This window comes from Natrix helvetica (assembly GCF_964273705.1).
Source record: "Natrix helvetica genome assembly, chromosome: 2".
NCBI classification, from domain to species: Eukaryota; Metazoa; Chordata; class Lepidosauria; order Squamata; family Natricidae; genus Natrix; species Natrix helvetica.
Genome location: NC_138552.1, coordinates 81582126 through 81604138, shown reverse-complemented (window position 1 = coordinate 81604138; position 22013 = coordinate 81582126). Strand labels below are relative to the sequence as shown.

The window sequence follows — 22013 nt, the reverse complement described above, 5'->3', positions numbered from 1 at the left end:
TTTTGATTAGTGACCCTTTTTTATTTAGGTTGTAGATCACATAGGGAAGGGCTATCAAACTCCTGGCATGTGGGCCGGATGCGTCGTGTGCTGGCCATGCCCACGGCCAGTTTAGCGAAGGGGAAAAAGTCCCGATATGTCACAATATATCACCATGATGACATGAGTTTGACACCCTTGACATAGAGATTTGTACTCACACTTCAGCATCAGTACAAATCTCTACATCAGGGCTGTCAAACTCTTAGCCCGTGGGCCGGATGCATCATGCATTGGCCACGCCCACGTCTGGTTTAGTGAAGGGGGAAAAGGTCCCAATACATCATGTGACGCTGTCGTGACAACGTGAGTTTGACACCCCTGCTCTACATGATCCACAACCTAAATAAAACAGGGTCATGGATCAAATAATATTCAGTACATTGAATAATCCATAAGACCTACATGACTTCACTTGCAAATGATACCGATATAGTTGAAATTCTACCTTGCTGCTGTGTTCATTCAATTTTTTTTTTTATGTTTTCCTGAAATTATTAGCATTTATTAAAATAATAGACTATTGTGACTTATATTGTACAATTTTGTGACTGTTGACAGGAATTTGGTCTTCATCAGTTACGGGAAGGAGCTTCTGGTCCCAGTTTACGAGCAATAATGTGTACTTTTACCTTGCTGCTATATCACACCTTTGTTTCATTAATTCTTGGTAAGAATTAAAAGTGAATACCCAGGTGAAAAATAATCACAAATTCTAATATAATTCTTAATATTTATTTGTTTTGTTTGAATTTTCAGCAACACTAGTGGCTAGGTTTACGGTATAGAATGAAATTAAGTTTAATAAATTAGTTAACATTAGTGATATTTATGCTGCCCTAATTAACTATAATCTTGATAAAAGAAAGAAGGGAACAATTTTTTTTACGTAGGATGAAAAGTGCTTGCTCCCATGTTTTTTGCTATTTTAACATTTGATAGAAGCCTGCCTGAAGCCCACCCTTGGAGGGAAATAGGAATGACAATCAAAGAAATGTTCATTTATTTATAACTAAAATGTAGGATTTTTATAAACAATAGTGTGATGGATTTGGAATTAGGCATGCCAATTTGAAACATCTTGATGCCATTCAATTCAAAGCATTTAGGAATTCAAATAACAAGAATGCAAATTAAATTAGCCCTGAACTTCCTATGGTAGTATTAAAAGATAAATATCTAATGTATCAAATTAATTCATATTTAACATTTGCTTCAGATGTTTGGAAAAATTAAAAATAGTTTTTGGTTTCTGATCTTTCTTCATTCACACACTTTTTGAAGATAAAGCAATTTTATCAGTACACAGAATAGGAGATAAGAGATTTTTATAGAATTGGATACCTAAATAATGATTAAAACTCCACTACTACTGAAGTTATTTTGATAAAGAATAGTTTAAAAGCTACAACTTAATTTTAAAGGAGATCAATCATTCTTTCATAAGTTATCTAGATCTCATCAGGGAAGAAACATCTACTGTATTTCTTACATTAAAAACAATAGGTTCTTTTGAAATTAAAAAAAAACCCTCTGGACAGATAATTATAGATCTGAACTCAAATTTATTTGAAGCATTTCATTGCATATCATTCTTATAGTCCCAATGTTATTTATTTTAGATTTATTAACTATATTAACATTTGATCATCTTTCTACATAAATGTCGATTCAGGATAGAAAAATAATACTTGTGCTTTGAGAGAGAGAGAGAGAGAGAGAGAGAGATTTCCATTTCCTTTGGCTTTGTTCCTAATTCATCTTTCATTTTAACTATGGTCCTGATACTTCATTTCGTTAAAAGAGCAAGAGAAAAAAAAATCATATTTAAGCATTAAATTTAGAAGTTTTCTTCTTTCTTTTTTAAAAAACTAATGTTTGATAGTATCTTTCAGTGTTCTGTTTCACTATGAATGTTTTCCTATACTATAATCTTTTACTATACCAATTGTCCTCAACTCACAACCACAATTGAGCCCAAAATTTCTGTTACTAAGTGAGACATTTGTTAAGTGAGTTTTGCCCCATTTTACAACCTTTTCTGACACCACTGTTAAGTGAATAATTGCAATTGTTATGTTAGTAACAGTTAGTTGGTTATGATTGTTAAGTGAATCTGGCTTCCCCATTGTCTTTACTTGTCAGAAAGTCACAAAAGCTGATTGCATGACCCCAGGATACTGCAACTGTCATAAATATATGCTAGTTGCCAAGCATCCAAAGTTTGATCATGTGACCATGGGGATGGTGCAACTGTCATAAGTATGAAAAATGGTCATAAGTTACTTTTTTCAGTGCTGAAGTAACTTTGAATGGTCATTAAAAGAACATGAGGACTATCTGTACTATGATGACTTTTATTATATTTCAATAATATAGGTTTTATTCTAATATTGTTTTCTAATAATACTATATATTAATTGTATTCTAATAATACTATATATTAAGTATTGTTTTCTAATAATACTATATGTATTAATTAGCTTGTATGAATCAATGTATTATATCGTCATCAATACTGAGAGAGGATGTTGATATTTCTACAGGAACAGGGGAAGCCAATCTCATTGAAGCAGAGGCTCTCCTTCAACCTTATCTTCAGAAGTTCTCAAAGGTTTTATGATTTCGCATTGTTAAGTATTTTTTACTGTGGTTAACACTTCTACCTTACTAACAAAGTTGCAATCTTTTCCAAGGGTGCCATCATTCTGTTTTACGATGCCAGAATCAACATATTGAAAGGAAATTTTGAAAAGGTAACAGCAGATTGCCCCTTTTTAAAATAAAAACTGAGGTTCTGCGTTAGTTATAAGAAAATCTTGCTCACAAGCTTTAAAAGAATCAAAGAAGGGAAAAATGGAGGGGGAAAAAGAAAACTTGAGCACTGTGTGGTAAAATGCTCATAATGATCAACTTCAGTAATAACATTTGACAGTGGAAAGAGCCAAAAACAAAACAAAACAAAAAACAGAAGTTACTCCACCAAGTTAGGGAATATCAATATCATTGTTAAAGTTTACTTTCATAAGAAGCAAGTCCTCATATTTTCAGTTTTTCATGTGAGATGGCAAACCCTCATAAAAGTTTAACCTAGGTAAGAATCAAATATATTGATTTTTTTCTTGCTAAACATGACCATTGTTATAAAGCCGTCTTAAAACTTTTACACAGGCTTATTTCACTGGCAATTAATTAATGTTTGCTTGAATAGTCTAAAATAATGAACCATGAAGTTCATTATATTATATTATCTATCTTTTTATACAAAATGAAAATAAAAGGCCATAATTTGAACGAGAAGTTTACTTTTATACGGTTTGACTTTTTTTTCCTTTTAAATTCCAGGCTGAGGTAACATTCCTGGAGTGCATTGCTGCTCAGCAAGAGTGGAAACAGATCCATCATCTCTGCTACTGGGAACTGATGTGGTGTTACTCCTTCCAACAGAACTGGCTTCAAGCATATCGGTATGCAGATCTGCTTTGCAAAGAAAGCAGGTGGTCAAAGGTAAATGGGTAACCCAGTACTGCTGTGAAGTGGTGAGAGCACTTCATGCTTATACAATGTACCATCAAAAAAGCCTCCCTGGGTTAAATACTCAAAAGTCATTCAGCTCGACATTTGTTTAAAGGAAATCGTTAATTGTAACTGATTTTTAGGGAAACTGGGAAATTGGCAAAGTGGAAATTATAGTAACAACCACTGAGAAAAAAAATACTTTGCTAGACAAATATGTAACGTAATATATATAATTGCTAGACAACTGTGTAACAAATTCCACATTTATGATTATTTTTTCAGTAAGATGGCCCCTTGCTTTTTCCTATAACCTCATTCACATTGCCAAAAAAAGGCATCTTAAACATGGGCATTTCTAAGAAGTCACAATTATGTCAAAACAATTAATTACTTATGTCATCAGGTAAATAATACAATTATGTACAAGATGTCTGACGCAAGTAGATAATTAGAGACACTAGTGGTGTCATGAATCTGTGTCATCTACTATCTCCCCTTTTGCTTACCACAGGCACCTGTGCTTTTGTGTAACACAAACTTTGAGGGTAATTTTAATGGAACAATAATTTGGCTTAATACTTCTGTGATCACACAGTATGTACAAGGAAACAACTGTAATCAGATGTGTTGTAAGAAACTATATATTGAATATTTTTATTCTATTTTGCCTAGGCAATATATGTGTTCCAGAAAGCTGCCATTTTGTGTATGCTTCCTGATGCTGATGTGAAAACAACAGGAGAAGATATTGTAGCTTTGTTTCGGTAATACTTTCCAAAAGAAAAGAATTTATTTAAAACTTGATCTTTTAAGCTATATATCTTGAAAATTTCATGGTTTTTGCCTACTATCATTGCCTCAAAACTGTTCATTTGATAATTTATTTATAACCTTATGGTTGGAGGGGGGGGAGCTTTCTCTGCCACTTGAATTTATATTCTAGAGTGAATGATGGCATATAAAATAAATTCTAGACATGTCCTACCCTTAGTTAAAAAAATGTTTCAGCCATTCCTCTTCCAACCAGTACCTTATCTTGGTTATCTAGAGATAATTAATTAAAAGTTTTCACATCCAATGTGAGAAATCTGCTGATCTCTCATGCGACATTTTAGGGGAATCCATATTGCATCTAAGACTGCACATATTTGTTACTAAAATCAAGTTTTTGCTCCATTCTGCTAGAAAGTTCCTGACTTAACTTTTAAAATTTGGGAAATTAGCTTCATTAAAGTAAAATACTTGGACTTCCTTGCATGAATTTGTTGTCATTCTATTAATCAAATTGCATACTTTGGCCCTTACAAATTGTGCTGTCGATACAGTTGCATGTAATTCAATAAGATTTGCCACTTTTGAAAACATATACCCGTATTTTTCGGAGTATAAGACGCATCAAGAGAGAGAGAGAGATACAGTAATTAGGTAGGGAGAAAGAGTGAGTAGGTAGGTACATAGGTAGATGGGGGGGGGGAGAAATACAGTAGATAGGTAGGGGGAGAGAGAGAGAGTAGGTAGATAGGTATATATTTCCAGGTGTATTTATCCATGTGCTGGAGAAGGAAATCGCTGACAATCTGCAGTACCTAAGACTTTCTTTCTGCTGGCACAGCACTTGATCAATGTAATTCTCATCAATCAGTTAAAGAGCTTTCCAAAAGGGAAAAAAAAGTTTTTGCACTCTGCAAACCTCCCAGAAACGGCCCATTTTTCACGAAAACAGCCCGTTTTTTTTAAAAAAGGCATGAACAGCCTTGGGGGGGGGCTTGCAGAGTGCTCCTGGCGGGCCAAAAATGAGCAAAAAAGGCATGTTTCTTATGAAAACGGGCCCGTTTTTTGTCAAAAAAATTGCATGCATAGCCTTATGGAGGCTTATAGAGTACTGCTGGGGGGGGGCAAAAAACAGCCCATTTTTTGCTCATTTCTGCCCTCCCCAGCCCCCAGGAGCTCTCTGAAAGCCTCCATAAGGGTATACACAGCCATTTTGGTGAAGGGACAGGGCTTCGGGAGGCAAAAAAAATGCGGTATTCGATGTATAAGACGCACTCAGATTTTCAGCCTCTTTTTTGAGGCAAAAAGGTGCGTATTATACTCTGAAAAATACGGTAAACATGAGACATCTTAGGAATCTCTGTTCTTTCCTTGTATATGGTTTATTAGTTGGAATGCTTTCATAACAATCTTATCGTTTTCTTTTCCAAATATACGAAAAGAGAGCCTAAAAAAGACTCACATTTTTTACATTGTAACTTTTCAAATAAATTTTTAGATTTACTACTGTGGAAGCATTTGTCAAGCATGTTTGAAAAGCTTCCTGTCTACTAGACAATAAGCTAAATGTTGTTCACAAACCTTTATTACAAGGATCTAAATGAATGATTTCAACTCACTTCACCTATCAGATTGGATTGATTGTTTTAATCCTTTTTCCTTTCCAGTGATAATTTCTTTTGTTCTTGATCTCCTGTCTCTTTCATTGCTTTCTTGCACATTTTTGAGATGAAGTTTATGTTCTATAATGAGGTCTTCCTACCTGGAGATACCATGATTATGGAATTCTACTAGGGTTGGCACTGATTCTTTAGAGCAACTTGGCAACTTGAAAATGTATGGACTTCAACTCCCAGAATTTCCCAACTCTCAGAATTTTCTCAGAACATGTTGGCTGGGGAATTCTGGGAGTTGAATCCACATGTCTTAAGTTACCAAGGTTGAGAAACTCTGCTTTCATTTTTCTATATCTTTTAAAGACTCATCTGTTCATTCAAAGTTTCATTTGATCTATGTTGTTGTGTTTAATGTACTTTCATCATTTTAATTTGCTATAATTTTCTGTGATACTCTTCCATTTTTATTTCTAAAATTATACAACAAGTAATAAATATTATAAACTAAAACTAAAATATCTCTCTAGGGTTTATTATTCAGTAGAACTTATTATAGGTTTAGGGATTGCTAAAATGGAATCAGTAAAGCAAAAGTCAACAATGTGAGCTCTCTGTGTCTAAAGAAAGTATTGTTTTTCCTCTTGTAGGCAAGTAGAAGGCCTAAAGCAAAGAATTGCAGGAAAATCTATCCCAACTGAAAAGTTTGCTGTGAGAAAAGCACGACGCTATGGGACCTCTCCTGTGAAACTAATAGTGCCTGCTCTGGTATTTACAGCAGACTTACTTCAATCATCTTTTGAGTGACAGAGTAAATATGTGTTTGTGTGTATGTATTGTACATAACTAAGGAAAATTAGATTCCCATTTAGCTTTATCATGGAAAGCCTAATTTATTTATTAGATAAAGCATAGAAGAAACCTATCTATTGACATGTCCTAAACATTGTAAGATAAACTTAGAACTGTGTGATCTTACTGGAACTTATATATCAATGTACTGTTGCTTGCCATGTGAATTATAATATTTCCAATTCTTGAGAGGCTAGGTGTTGAACATAAATTATTAGCAAATTGTGCAGAATATATATTCTAATTAATAATGTAATATGTCTGCCAAGCTCATTCCCTAAAACTTTGGAGATACATAAATACAGGATCTATCCAATTTCAGTCTTTGTTATGAGCCAAGTTACATAATAAATATTAAAGGAAGCATCTATAATTTACAGGCTGCTACAATTATAATAAACATGATCCTATTTATAAAATATTTTATCATTTAATATTTCATAAATATAGATTCGTGCTGCAAGTAAGTTATATGAGTATTTGTATACTTAGATTTTTATTCCAGTTTCCAAACAGGAAGAGGTTCAAGAGGACAAATACGAAAATTAAAATCTGGCATTTTTTACTGAAAAAGTATTAATTTTTAATTTGCAATTTTTCAGGATGTGTATCATCTTAATATCTGCTTCCTTTATATTAATAATTTCTTTTTAGTTAGATTCGGAGAATATATTTGTTACATTTTAAAGTTCTGCTATTAATTTACACTGAAAGAAATATTAATGCTAAATGCTGAACATCTAGCTTTATTCAGAAGTAAATAGAAAACTTATTGTAAATAAGTACTTTTCATTCAATGATTTCTTTTTCTCAGGAAATGATGTATGTCTGGAGTGGGTTTTCAGTTCTTGGAAAGAGAGCTGACTTCACTGAAAATATGTTAATAACTATTGAAAAAGAAGAAACAATTTTAAAAAATGAAACCCGTGAGTTTTACGTTGATTTATAAGATACAAACTACAAAATAAATGTAACTGAGTATATTTAAATATTCCATGAAGAAGAGACACATTTGAATTTAATAAACATATATTTTATTTATTGGATGCTATAATAAATACCTGTTCTTTTCATACACTCCCAATTCTGATGAATCCATAGAAACTCACATTGATAAATCCTACTGTTACACATTGCTTTTGCTTGATAACGTTAAGCAAGGGTCATATTTTATACATACATACACTCACATACATAAAAATTGTATTTAGAATATTAATAAGCTCAGTTTTCCACATTCTAGGAAAAAAATCCTCTTGTTAACTATACTTTTCATTCTTTCAAAGGTTATATAGTCTTAAGTTGGTTGGCAGTAAATATGAAACAAGAGCAAGGTTTTGTTGTGACAATAGATGTTGATTGAGCCTGGTTAGTGTGGATTTTAAAATTCTAAACATGCAATAACAAAGGGTTGGAGAACTCTTGTTGTAAATAATAATACAAAAGATCTTCCGAGTACAACAGAAATATGGTTTTCAAAGCAAGACTGATGATACATTTTGCTTCAATCTTCTATTACAGGTAGCAAATGCAATAAAAAAATTATGCAGGGAGACTCTGTATCAACTAAATTATCACATATTTCAAGGCTATATAAATAAATACTAAATAGTATTTAAAATATTAAATTCATCTTTTTAAAAATAGCAATTAATAGACCTATTTTCATGATTTCTCACATGTTTAATACTGTGTCTTTTTCTGCAGCTGTCATTTTGACCAATAATTGAATATGAATTAAGGAAGGGAAGTGGGAGAATGATAGAAGATTTGCTTTATTTTGGAACATTCCAGTATTAAGATATACTTTATAGATATTTTGCTTTATACTGGAATTAAATATTACTAAACAATATTTTTATTAATTTTGTTACTATATATAATAGATTTAAAAATAGATATAAAAACTGTTAATTACAGTATTTGACAATTTGTTGTATTCACAACTTTCATTATAACATTTTAAACTCGCTTATGTTTAATTTTCAGATCACACTGAATATTACATGGATGATGTATGTTTGTTACAGCTACTAAAAGGATTGTGTTTGAAGCATTTAGGAAGACTCTTGCAAGCAGAACTCTGTTTCAGCCAAGTTATTCAAAGGTAAACATTGGGAACAGAATTTTAAGATGCAATAATATTCAGTAACACAGAAAAAAATTATTAGAATGCTTCAATTAAAGCCATTAGAATGTAGCATTTAAGAGACATATTTGTATCTTTCCCTAAGTTAGTGTCTGACTTTATTCTTCCACATTTTTCCCTAGCTGACAAAATCAGTGGGGGAAAAAAGCCAAGGGATCTGAGACATTTTTCTAGTGGTTCTAGTGGACAACCATTTAAATATGAGCCAGCAGTGTGCAGCAGCTGCCAAAAAAGCCAACACAGTTCTAGGCTGCATCAACAGAGGGATAGAATCAAGATCACGTGAAGTGTTAATACCACTTTATAATGCCTTGGTAAGGCCACACTTGGAATACTGCATTCAGTTCTGGTCGCCACGATGTAAAAAAGATGTGGAGACTCTAGAAAGAGTGCAGAGAAGAGCAACAAAGATGATTAGGGGACTGGAGAGTAAAACATATGAAGAACGGTTGCAGGAACTGGGTATGTCTAGTTTAATGAAAAGAAGGACTAGGGGAGACATGATAGCAGTGTTCCAATATCTCAGGGGTTGCCACAAAGAAGAGGGAGTCAAGCTATTCTCCAAGGCACCTGTGGACAGAACAAGAAGCAATGGATGGAAACTAATCAAGGAGAGAAGCAACTTAGAACTGAGGAGAAACTTCCTGACAGTGAGAACAATTAATCAGTGGAACAGCTTGCCTCCAGAAGTTGTGAATGCCCCAACACTGGAAGTCTTTAAGAAGATGTTGGATAGCCATTTGTCTGGAACGGTATAGGGTTTCCTGCCTAGGCAGGGGGTTGGACTAGAAGACCTCCAAGGTCCCTTCCAACTCTTCTATTGTATTGTATTGTATTGTATTTTCTCTTGTATTCATGGTTGTATTGGAAAATAGGAAAAAGGGACAGGAACTGTTCAGGCACATATATGGAATGCTTGCTTACCCTTCTGCCTCATATATATTTAACTATAAATGGCTTTCCATCCAGATGGATTTTCATCCATCATTAGGTGCAAAGCTTCTTGGTGTCTATAAGATGCTGAGGCTGGCGTTGACACACAAAGGAAAAAAAAAACCTAAACAGTGAGTTCATGATATCATCCCATATTCATCAGGTCAAGTCATCTAACCACTGCCTGCATGGATAATAATTTTCACCTTTAGTTTATGGGATGGCACAAATATGACTTGCTTAGAGTTTGTTTATGTATTTAGTTAGCGGTTAACATTTTTTATTCCAATTACCAGTAACTTTGGGTAGTCCCCCCCCCCCCCAATGCTTTCTTTTCTGACAAAATTTCTGTTCAACCGAGCAGTTGAAAGTTTTCCCTGCGTAGATAAAACTTCACCAGTCAAATGGATCATAAAACTTCTGGTGCATAGTTCCTTCTTTTCAGCTGTCCATGTTGGCTGTCCTCTATTGGAATTTAAAACTTTCCTACCAAAATATACAGGTGAAACTCAAAAAATTAGAATATCGTGCAAAAGTTCATTTATTTCAGTAATGCAACTTAAAAGGTGAAACTAATATATGAGATAAGACTCATTACATGCAAAGCAAGATAGTTCAAGCCATGATTTGTCATAATTGTGATGATTATGGCTTACAGCTCGTGAAAACCCCAAATCCACAATCTCAGAAAATTAGAATGTTACATGCAATCAATAAAACAAGGATTGTACATACTGTAGAACAATATCGGACCTCTGAAAAGTATAAGCATGCATATGTACTCAGTACTTGGTTTGGGCCCCTTTTGCAGCAATTACTGCCTCAATGCGGCATGGCATGGAAGCTATCAGCCTGTGGCACTGCTGAGGTATTTATGGAAGACCAGGATGCTTCAATAGCGGCCTTCAGCTCTTCTGCATTGTTCGGTCTCATGTCTCTCATCTTTCTCTTGGCAATGCCCCATAGATTCTCTATGGGGTTCAGGTCAGGCGAGTTTGCTGGCCAATCAAGCACAGTAATCCCACGGTCATTGACCCAGGTTTTGGTGCTTTTGGCAGTGTGGGCAGCTGGAAAATGAAGTCAGCATCCCCATAAAGCTCGTCTGTGGAAGGAAGCATGAAGTGCTCCAAAATCTCCGGGTAAAGGCTGCGTTGACCCTGGACGTAATGAAGCACAGTGGACCAACACCAGCAGATGACATGGCTCCCCAAATCCACACATACTGTGGAAACTTCACACTGGACTTCAAGGATCTTGCAGTGTGTGCCTCTCCATTCCTCCTCCATACTCTGGGTCCTTGGTTTCCAAATGAGATGTAAAAGTTGCTCTCTTCAGAAAAGAGCACTTTGGATCACTGAGCAACAGACCAGGTCTGTTTTTCTTTAGCCCAGGTAAGACGCTTCTGACGTTGTTGTTCAGGAGCGGCTTGACAAGAGGACTACGACATTTGAAGCCCATGTCCAGGATCCGTCTGTGTGTGGTGGCTCTTGATGCACTGACTCCAGCCTCAGTCCACTCCTTGTGAAAGTCCCCAACACTTTTGAATGGCCTTTTCCTGACAATCCTCTCCAGGCTACGGTCATCCTGCTGCTTGTGCACCTTTTTCTTCCACACTTTTCCCTTCCACATAACTTTTTATTAATGGGCTTTGATATAGCACCTTGGGAACATTCAACTTCTTTTGCACTTACCTTTTGAGGCTTTCCCTCCTTATGGAGGATGTCAATGATGGTTTTCTGCACAACTGTCAGGTCAGCAGTCTTTCCCATGATTGTGATTCCTACTGAAACAGAATGAGAGACCATTTAAAGCAGTGGTTCCCAAACTTTTTCAGTCCACCGCCCCCTTGGTGTTACAAACTGATCCTCAGTGCCCCCCACCCAGTGGTGGAATTCAAATTTTTTTACGACCAGTTCTGTGGGCGTGGCTTGATGGGCGTGGCTGGGGGAGTCATGTGACTGGGTGGTTTGAATGACGGAATAAAGATGGTAACAGTAAAATTCAAAACTGTAACAATTAATTGCACATTTATTCAAAATCCAATTGAAAAACCTTTGTAGTTAGTTAATTCAACAAAATTGTTGAACATGATCCAGTGATACCAGGTTTTCAAAGTCTGATAGTCATTTATCAAGAACCTTAGTAACTTAGTAAACTTAGTAAAATTTAGTAACTACTTTACTGTTCAGTAAATTCTTAATGTGATGGATGGGCTTGAGGAAGTGATACCAGTTTCCCAATGTCTGGTTTTAAGTCACTTAGCAGGAGTCTTAAATCACCACATTCAGTAATCTGGAGTCATTTTCTTTGCTTGAAGAGAAGTTGGATGACCACACTGAAGCCACGTTCCACCAAATATGATGTTGGAAATGCCACAAGGAGCTTCTTAACCACTGTCCATAGTGCAGGATAGCGATCAGAAATTTCTTTCTGTAACCAAAACTCTTGGTACGATTTCTTGAATTTTGGCTTCAGCTCAATGTCACCAACATTTGCTTGAATTATTTGATGAGATTATTGCATGGTACCTAGGGATTCCCAATATGGAAAGTGAGGATGGGAACATTTTAACAGATCTATATGTTCTTGGGTTATAATTTTCACTAAAGAACCATGGGGATGGAAAGGGAAATATAGACAATGGAGTCCAATCCCCTTTCTCAGTTTGGAAGCAAAGAATAACTCTAGCAAAATGTAGCCTTTTACCTCTTTGGGGAATCATTATTTTTTTAATTATTATTATTATTATGATTTTTTTAATTTTTCCCAATACAACTCATGTAAAGGGTCACAACTACATTACATTTTCCACACTCATATTTGTGATTCCTTATAACGTCTTTAAACTAAACATTTTAGTACAAATCAAAACATTGACATATATATTACTAATGCAGTTTCCTATCTCTTCCATTGACATAATTAACACCTTATGTATTGAATACAAGTGTATCAAGTATAGGTTAAACATGAATTGAAAAACATCTAATTCAAATGTACAAGCTGTGAATTTATTATATAATCACAGGCAAACATTGCACTTATGCCTAAGTCCTCTACCCACGCACATTATAAGACAGATAAAACTATCTTAGCTGGCTGTTGTAAATATTACTCTGCTAATTCAACAAGAAATGCTACTGCATGAATCCTTAATGCAGAACACAGCTAAAAGTGATTTTAGCAATTTTCTTCCCAAGTTAATTCAAAATGTATGTCCAAATGTTCCTCTTATTTTTTCTCCAAGCACTAAGGAGGATTATATTAAAAACCAGATACTTTTGCTGTGTGTGTGTTTCTTGCTTCTGGTCTCCAGAGTCAGAGGGGTCGGTTGGTACCCCCAGAGGTCATCTAGTCCCACCCAAGACAGTGCCCCACGCCACACATTCCCCAGCCCCACCTCCTCTGGGAAGGCTCAGGTGGGGGGTAATGCGGAGCCCCCACCCTTTCTGCTGCTTTCCCCCACCCTTCACTCTCACTCACTCCCTCTCATTGCAGTGCTACTGAGACGGTGAGCATGGATGGGCCGTCACCCCAGGGAGGGGAGGTCTGGCCACCAGCAAAGGACTTCCGCCGAGGCACCCCGTGCAGGCAAAATAGCGAGCGAGCGAAGGCGGATCAGGCAGGCCACCGAGGCCCCTTCGCCTCCCACTTTGTCTTGATGAGATCGCTGCAGCTGCCGGGCACGGACGGACGGAGGTAGCCAGAGCGGCCCGGGCGGGCAAGCAATGGAGGATCAGACAGCTCTCTTGCTCGCTCACCCACCCGCCCGGGCTTCCCCGCTGCTCTGGCTACCTCCGTCCGTCCACGCTCGGCAGCTGCAGCAACCTCATCAAGACAAAGTGGGAGCGAAGGGAGGCGAAGTGGCCTCTGATCACTCACTCCCCCCGCCCGTCCACACTATGCTAGCCCTGCCCACTGCTCACTGATTGGCTGGCTCACCAATCATCCCACCTGCCTCTAAGAGCCCTATCTATAGAAAGCCAAGCAGAAAAAAAGGTAACTGGGTTTAGATAGGGCTCTTAGAGGCGGGCGGGGTGATTGGTGAGCCAGCCAATCAGTGAGTGGTGGGCAGGGATAGCATAGTGCAGATGGGCGAGGGGAGCGAGCGATCGAGCAGCTTCTGGATGGGCGGGGGTGAGTGAACGAAGTGGTTCTGAATGGCCCGCTAGAGGAGGCCACCTCCAGCACTCCTCTGCCTCCCCCTTCCCTCTTATTGCCCCCCTGCTGCCCCCCTTGCCTCTTACCGCCCCCCTAAGGCATCCCAAAGGCTCAGGAACCCTTTGCAGGTGTTATGGCTTAATTAGCTGATTAGAGTGGGACACTTTGAGCCTAGAATATTGCACCTTTTCACAATATTCTAATTTTCTGAGATTGTGGATTTGGAGTTTTCATGAGGTGTAAGCCAAAGTCATCACAATTATGACAAATCACGTCTTGAACTCTCTTGCTTTGCATATAATAAGTCTATCTCATATATTAGTTTCACCTTTTAAGTTGCATTACTGAAATAAATGAACTTTTGCACGATATTCTAATTTTTAAAGTTTCACCTGTATAAACATGGTTTAAGAAATACATAAGATAGCTAATGTAACTTGTAATTTTTTATAGATATATTCAAATAAGAGTTTTAACAAACCATTTTTGTTGTCCTTAATAATGATATGTCTATTTGCATTTTAGTGAGAAGCAATTAAAGTATGATACCTACTTAGCTCCATATTCAACGTTTGAATTGGGTCTTCTTTATAAACAACAGGATGAAAGAGAAAAAGCTGTAAGATTTATAGAAGCTGCAAAGTAAGTAGTAATTATTTTATACAACTATAATCAATAAATATATAAAATATATTGATTTCAGCTTGCTTAAATACTTTAAAATAGTTACAGTAATATATATATGTATGTATATGTGTGTGTGTGTGTGTGTGTGTGTGTGTGTGTATGTATGTATATATATATATGTTGTAATTGTACTGATAAATAAATAAAGGGAGACTAGGATAGATCTATTTCGAGCTAATTAGCTCTCATCAGCTAGCCATACCCTTACTGGGATTAGAACCTGGGCTGTATATATCTTAGGCAGGAGTCTTAACCACTAAGCCACGGGTTCTCTTCCTTATCAGTTGAGCCAGGGAAATAGGTATGTATTTATGTTACAACCCCTGGTATGACTAAATACGGGAGGAAGGTCACTACTCCCTCTTTCTGTCCTTTGGCTTATCACAAACTTTGTGATAAGCCAAAGGACAGAAAGAGGGAGTAGTGACCTTCCTCCCATATTTAGTCATACCAGGGGTTGTAACATAAATACATACATACATACATACATACATACATACATACATACATACATACATATATATAGTTTGGTTCAAGATATCTTTCTGATTGAAAAAAAAACAGGAAACATTTATATACTTACCTCTTGACACAAGAGATCAAACTGTATTTCCAAATGATTAAGCTACTTCTACATTAAAGAGAAGTTTGCACAAATGCCAAAAGTATAAAAGCTGTTGCAGGAGCCCAATGGAGAAAACAGTTGAAGAACACACTTTCTGAACTGAAAATAGGAGAACTGACATTAAATTTGAAAGGTTTAATACAATAATACAATACAATAATACAATAGTAGAGTTGGAAGGGACCTTGGAGGTCTTCTAGTCCAACCCCCTGCCTAGGTAGGAAACCCTAGACCGTTTCTTCTAGAAGATCTTGTAAACTAAAATATGACCTTCTGATTACTAGGAAAATTGAAACTTAGATATTTGAGAGTAAAAATTAAGGTGGGATTTCTGTATTTGAGCAAGAACTAATAGAGAATGTTGGATAATGAGAGTGTATGGATTAGGACAGGGCATAGTCTAGAACAGTGTTTCACAACCTTGCCAACTTTAAGATGGGTGGACTTCAAGTCCCAGAATTCTCTAGCCAGCAGCATGCTTAAAATTTAAAACATACAGGTAGTCCTCGACTTATAACAGTTTGTTTAGTGACTGTTCAAAGTTACAACAACACTGAAAAATTGACTTATGAGCAATTTTCACATTTATGACCATTGCAGTATCTTTATGGTCATGTGATTTACATTTGGATGCTTGACAACTGGTTCATATTTATGACAGTTGCAATGTCACAGGGTCTTGTGATCATCTTTTGTGACTTTCTGACAAGCAAAGTCAATGGGAAAGCCAGGTTCACTTAACAACTAATAGTTACTAATTGAACAACTGCAGGGATTAATTCAACAAATGTGGCAAGAAAAATCATAAAATGGGGCAAAACTCACTTAACAAATTTCCCACTTCAATTTTGAGCTCAATTGTGGTTGTAAGTCGAGGACTGCCTGTAAAATATTTCTACTGGAAAAATCTCATCCATAAATTTCTCTCTTTGATTTTATTGGACTGGTTGGGGCATGGAAAATGATCAAATAAACTGAATGTTCTTTTGTAGAAACAATTACAAGGACTATTCCATGGAATCCAGATTACATTTCAGAATCCATGCAGCACTTAGCAGTATGAAAGTGACTCCTGCTCCAACACCATGATGCCTTCTGAAGTTGATGTCTAACATGTCTGTACAAGTTAATGTTTAAAAGCCTACAAAATCATGTAAATTATGTAACAAAAATGTAGTTTATATTTTCTATCATTTGTGATAATTGAATGTCTGCCTCATCATTGTGAATGCTTCTTTTTTCTATGTTTCATTTCCATATTTCTGCTTAACATTTAAGAGGAAACTTATTTTATTTATAGAAAGATTAATGCTTGAAACAATAGGGGAATATTAAAAATTGCTGGTACAATAAAGAGTAATTCAAACATTTATTTTTTTATGGAAATACTAATATTGTTTATGCATGAAACTATAGAATACGTTTGGTAATAGTTTCAGCATAAAGGCTTGTATTTCTGCAATACCTTTATTATGTAATAGGATTTTTAAAAAATGGCTGCTGGTAGCCCTAGATGCTGTATCTGGATTTGAAGCTTAGTTTTACATACCAAAGACCAAATTACCATACTGTAGCAAAAATAATGCTTCAAGTCATTTCATGAATGTTAGCTTGCATTCAGTGCAATACCCTGACCCAATCTCTAAAGATAGTTAGGAAAGGACTTCAAGTTTTGTTCAATAACCTAGGAGTGTTTTTAAAATATAGAAAGAAAATATTTCTCAGTGAAAAGGGTTATAGTAAAGCAAAAACCAAACAATAGAAATGTTTCAGTTTTTTGTTCCATTATATCTATTTAATTCAGCAATGTTACAGGGAATTCACTATAACCGTGGTGGCGAACCTATGGCACGCGTTCCAGAAGTGGCACACAGAGCCATTTCTTCTGGCACGCGGAGCCATCACCAGTTCCTCTTCCGGGTTCGGGCGCAGCAGCCAGCTGGTCTTGACACGCATTGGCGTGCCAGAAAGCAGAAGTGGAGCCGCCCGGTGCACATGCGCACGCTAGGAAAATGATCTTTTTGTTTCCAGGGTGCACATGCATGTCGGCCATTTGGTGATCTGGTTCCTGGCACGCATGCACACCAAAAACCAGCAACAGGAAGAGCAATGGCCGCGCGTGCCAAAAGACACAGAGAGGGGTTCCTGGCCATTGCTTTTTAGTAGAGCTGTGGTCAGGGCTTCCCTCCCTCCCCCCCTGAGTGGGCTTCTTGCATAGAAGCAACCGGGCAGCCACCGGCTGGAAGCAGCAGCGCAACAGTCACTGTTACCAGGGGCGAAGAGGTGGCGGTGGCGAGAATGGGCGACTGCCGCCCCTTTGTCTCTTCCCCAACAGTGGTTGTTGCGCTTCTGCTTCCAGCCGGGATGCTGGCGAAGGAGCTGCTGGCGGGGAGGCGAGCTACTCGCATAAAGATGCCGCCGAGGGTCTGGCAGAATATATCCCGGCTGGAAGCGGCAGCGCTCCGGACCGCGGATCCTCATCAGAGCTGCAGGCTGGAGCTCTGAAGAAGTCTGCTCAGGCGGGGGGGGGGGAGGGAGGGACGCCTGGGACCGCCCATCCTTGCCATCGCTACTCCTTTGCTGTTGCTCTGCTTCTTCCAGCCGGGATATATTCTGCCAGACCCTCGGTGGTGTCTTTATGCGGGTAGCTCACCTCTCCTCCAGCATACCAGCTGGAAGCAGAAGCGCAACAGCCGCTGTTGGGGAGAGGATGAAGGGGCGGTGGTCACCCATTCTCTCCACCGCCACCCCTTCGCCCCTGGTAACAGCAACTGTTGCGCTGCTGCTTCCAGCTGGGATGCTGGATGAGCTGCTGGCAGGGAGGTGAGCTACCCGCATAAAGACGCCACCAACGGTCTGGCAGAATATATCCCGGCTGGAAGTAGCAGCACTCCGGACTGCAGATCTTCATTACAGCCGCGGGCTAGAGCCGTGCAAGCAGCCCGCTCGTGTGGGGAGGGAGGGAAAACCTTGTCCATGTTTGCCACCGCCGCCCCCTCACCCCGAGCGGCTGTCACAGTGCTGCTTCTGGCTGGGATGCTGGAGCAGCCAGAAGAAGGAGAAGCTGCCGTGGGGGAAGTGGGCAGGGCAGACACCGATTGCAAATGCTTCTCCCCCAGTGCAATCCGAGAGACAGCAAAGAGCCTCGGGAGGGTGGGGGAGGCTGTTTTCACCCTCCTCAAGCTCAGCTCCTTGAAAGCTTCTCGAGCCTGGGGAGGGTGAAAAACAGGTCTATCGTGTGCCAAAAGGGAGTGGTCATACGCATGCGCAGGGTGTGTTTGTGTGCATGCGCAAGGGGGGGTCGCACGCATAGCATTATGGGTATGGCACGCCTGCGTACGACCCCCTTGCGCTCCCCCCGCTTTTGGCACGGGAACCCCAAAAGGTTCGCCATTGCTGCACTATAAAAATGTGCAGCTAATGTTCTGAAGAATCTTATACCCACCTCATCATGGGATTCACTTGCCTTTCCTACCAGTTCGCAAATGTGAATGTCTGTGCGCACACTAGCTTCGCCCGCCCACGCCTCATCTGTGCATGTGCACCATCACCTGCGCATGTGAAGTGCTCACACATTACGTCGGGATGAGTGGGCGGAGCCTCCCACAGCCGTTGCTACTGGTTCGGCCGAACCTGAGAGAACCAGCTAAATATCACCTCTGCCCTTCATTAACACTGGAGGTCAGCAGGTTTGATTCTATTTTCTTCCATACATTGTAGCAAAATTCTCAAATTCCAATTTCATATTTCTTATGAAATTGGTATCCGTAATGTTTATTTAGCATATTGTCTTGATCAGATTTTTAAAAATGTTTTGCAGTAACTAGAAATTAAATATTTTTATTCTTCATCTTAGTCTCTTTTTAATGTTATATGTGTTACGTTGCAGTATTTTATGTCACAGAGTCTGGAGGCAAATGACCATGTTTGAGGACTTATAAATGTTACCTGTCTAGATTTAGTGTTTTCCCATAAGAATAAAAATGTGACTAATCAAGAATGTCTATTTAATGACCATAACTGTCTATGAAAGATATTTATTGGTTTCATACCTGTTATATCTGTTTGAGATTATATCTGTTTGAGATTAGTTTTTTTTTCCTTGTCTTTGTCTTTCTGTATTTAAAATGTTATCAGCTGCTAAACAAATTGAAAAGCTGTGCTTTTAGTTTTTTTAAAATTTTCAAAACTGATGGACACACACAAAGTCCATGTTCATAAGCAGCTAGTATAGGAACACAAGGATAATTGCTTCTAGATTTTGTAGCACGAGTTCTTATATGAATGGGATTTTTCCCTATTAGCTCATTGCAATGACATTTTGCTTTTTTACTATACTTTGTTCTACATCATCTTTTCTCCATCATCTTTTCTCCATCTATTCTTTTACTCAGTTTTTAACACCTTCCAGTTTGAAGAAAAGCACACTTTGTATATAATTTTCCTACATGCTTATACTCTTATTAAGAAAAGAACTAACCAATTTAACTGAGCAAATGTGACTTTTATACTTTTAGTCTGTGTGACACAATTCATGGTTAATACATTATTTCAACTAATTACAAATTTTAAGTGTTTAAAAAGAGATTTAATTATTTCTTGCCTAGGGATCTTTCATACATCTAGAACAAAAATATTCTTCATTTATCATAACAAATTGCCATTCTTGTGTTTGTTTCTTTGTCCAGAGTTTCCCATCCAGAACTCTTGAGTGTCACTAGGTTACTTATTACATTCTGTTAGACAAGAGCATGGTAAAAATGTAGTCATTTCTAGATTTAAAGAACTGAATGTTAAACATAGGGATACAGTTAGGCTTAAATCTGTTTTACTCCAACTATAAGTTTTGCATTAAAATATTACAACTATTCTATGGTTATAATATCTATATTAACACTAATTCTTTTAGTGTTATGTTGCTTAGATATCCACATTCTACATTGCACCTTTAGTAAGAGCTAATTGTTTCCACCTTTTGATAGAACCATTAGGAAACATTACATGTTTTTATAAAAGAAGTTACAAAAGGATTTTGTTCGTGTAAGTTATAGTGGCAGTGGTTCCCATTTGACTTGCACTGTTATCGAGGCCAGGAAATGATATATTAAATAGATTTAGAAATATTGCTAATTGCAGCAAAACAGTCCAGCTTCTATCAAAATAATAATTCATGCTCTGGAACTGGTTTTAATATTCAACTACTGTGGATGTTAATTGGCTACTATTTTTCTTGTCTTGTTTGCACTGCATTTTGTAAAGCTGTCTCAAATTAGTTTTAAAAATGGAATAAACTAAAATGTAAACTACATTTATTTGGAAACAAAGCTATTTTGGTTAAGCAGAGCTTAGTTTTAAGTAAGAATACATAGGATTTAATGTTGATTGCAGTATAGCACAAGAATTACAGTAGTTTTATTGAGCAGAATTTGAAGAGAAATTATATCTAATCCTTCATGTGAGTTGTCAAAGTTTTGTTATCCTGCCTTTCTGTGATAGGCAACAGAATAAACATGTATTTAAATAATTCTGCAGAATGACTAAATAGGTTGCATATTCAATTGCAAGAAAATTGCCAAAGTATTTTTAGGAATGTGATGGTATATTGAAACTATAAATAAATAAATATTCTCAACAAGCTTTCACACATTGCTTTGCTTCTCTTTCCTGAATACCTGCATATGGAGCCGTAGAACATAATATATGATAACAAATAAGAACTGTTCAAACTGGGGAGGGGGAGCTTTTTCACAGTTTATAGCATTTAAACAATATTCAGTAAGCAACATTGCTAAAGTCTATGATGTTAAAGCTGTCCTCCTTAATGACAGATAAAACCTGAACCAAAAAGAGCTAATAGTCCTAGGCAGCCAAACTACTACAGGCAGACCCCAACTTACAACCACATTTGAGCCCAAAATTTCTGTTGCTGTGAGACAGTTTTTAAGTGAATTTTGCCCCCAATTTACGACTTTTCTTACCACAGTTAAGTGAATCACTGCAGTTATTAAATTAGTAAGACAGTTAAGTGAACTTGGCTGCCCATTGACTTTGCTTGTCAAAAAGTTGCAAAAGGTGATCACATGACCACAAGATATTGCAACTGTCATAAACATGAGTCAGTTGCCAAGCATCTGAATTTTGATCACATGACAGTGATATAGCAGTTATAAGTCACTTTTTCAGTGAAGTTATAACTTTGAACAGTCAGTAAAGCATCGTCTCCATAAAATGCTGCCCAAGGGAAACATTTGCCTAAAGATCATGTATGATATAAGCCATAAGGCATTTCAGATTCCAAAGAAATGGTGCTTCAAAACATTTTGGTATAAATCATCTGTAGGTCAATAAAATGTTTTTGAATAATTATGTATTGTACATAATATACCACAAATGTCAGAAGCTCTCTCAATTGACATTTAGCATATAATTCTTGAGAGTTTTAAAATGCAACTTGCATTTCTAGTCTTTTCATTGTGGAAAAATTCTTAAGGTCCCAGGTTTTCCCTGAACCTTAAATCTTAAGGTTCTTAAATGCAAAGCATAATATGGAGCCCAGAGTCAGCTATATTGACTCCAATCTATGTTGCTCGCTGATGGTAAAAGATCTTACTTTGGCACCAAAATCCATTGTTTTTATTCTTGCCATTAATACACCACATATGAG

General features: G+C 37.3%; 1 protein-coding gene across 1 annotated transcript in view; it reads left to right on the top strand.

Annotated features, from left to right (window-relative positions):
- Positions 1-17783, top strand: part of TTC39B (tetratricopeptide repeat domain 39B) — a 74572-nt gene extending 56789 nt beyond the window's left edge. Inside the window, exons 10-19 of the mRNA XM_081945544.1 lie at positions 601-709; positions 2586-2653; positions 2736-2795; positions 3385-3546; positions 4231-4322; positions 6593-6710; positions 7609-7720; positions 8784-8901; positions 14563-14679; positions 16342-17783. Coding sequence (XP_081801670.1) covers positions 601-709; positions 2586-2653; positions 2736-2795; positions 3385-3546; positions 4231-4322; positions 6593-6710; positions 7609-7720; positions 8784-8901; positions 14563-14679; positions 16342-16438 — 1053 coding nt within the window. The 3' untranslated portion in view covers positions 16439-17783. The remainder of the gene's footprint in view (positions 1-600; positions 710-2585; positions 2654-2735; positions 2796-3384; positions 3547-4230; positions 4323-6592; positions 6711-7608; positions 7721-8783; positions 8902-14562; positions 14680-16341) is intronic.
- Positions 17784-22013: the final 4230 nt, after the last annotated feature.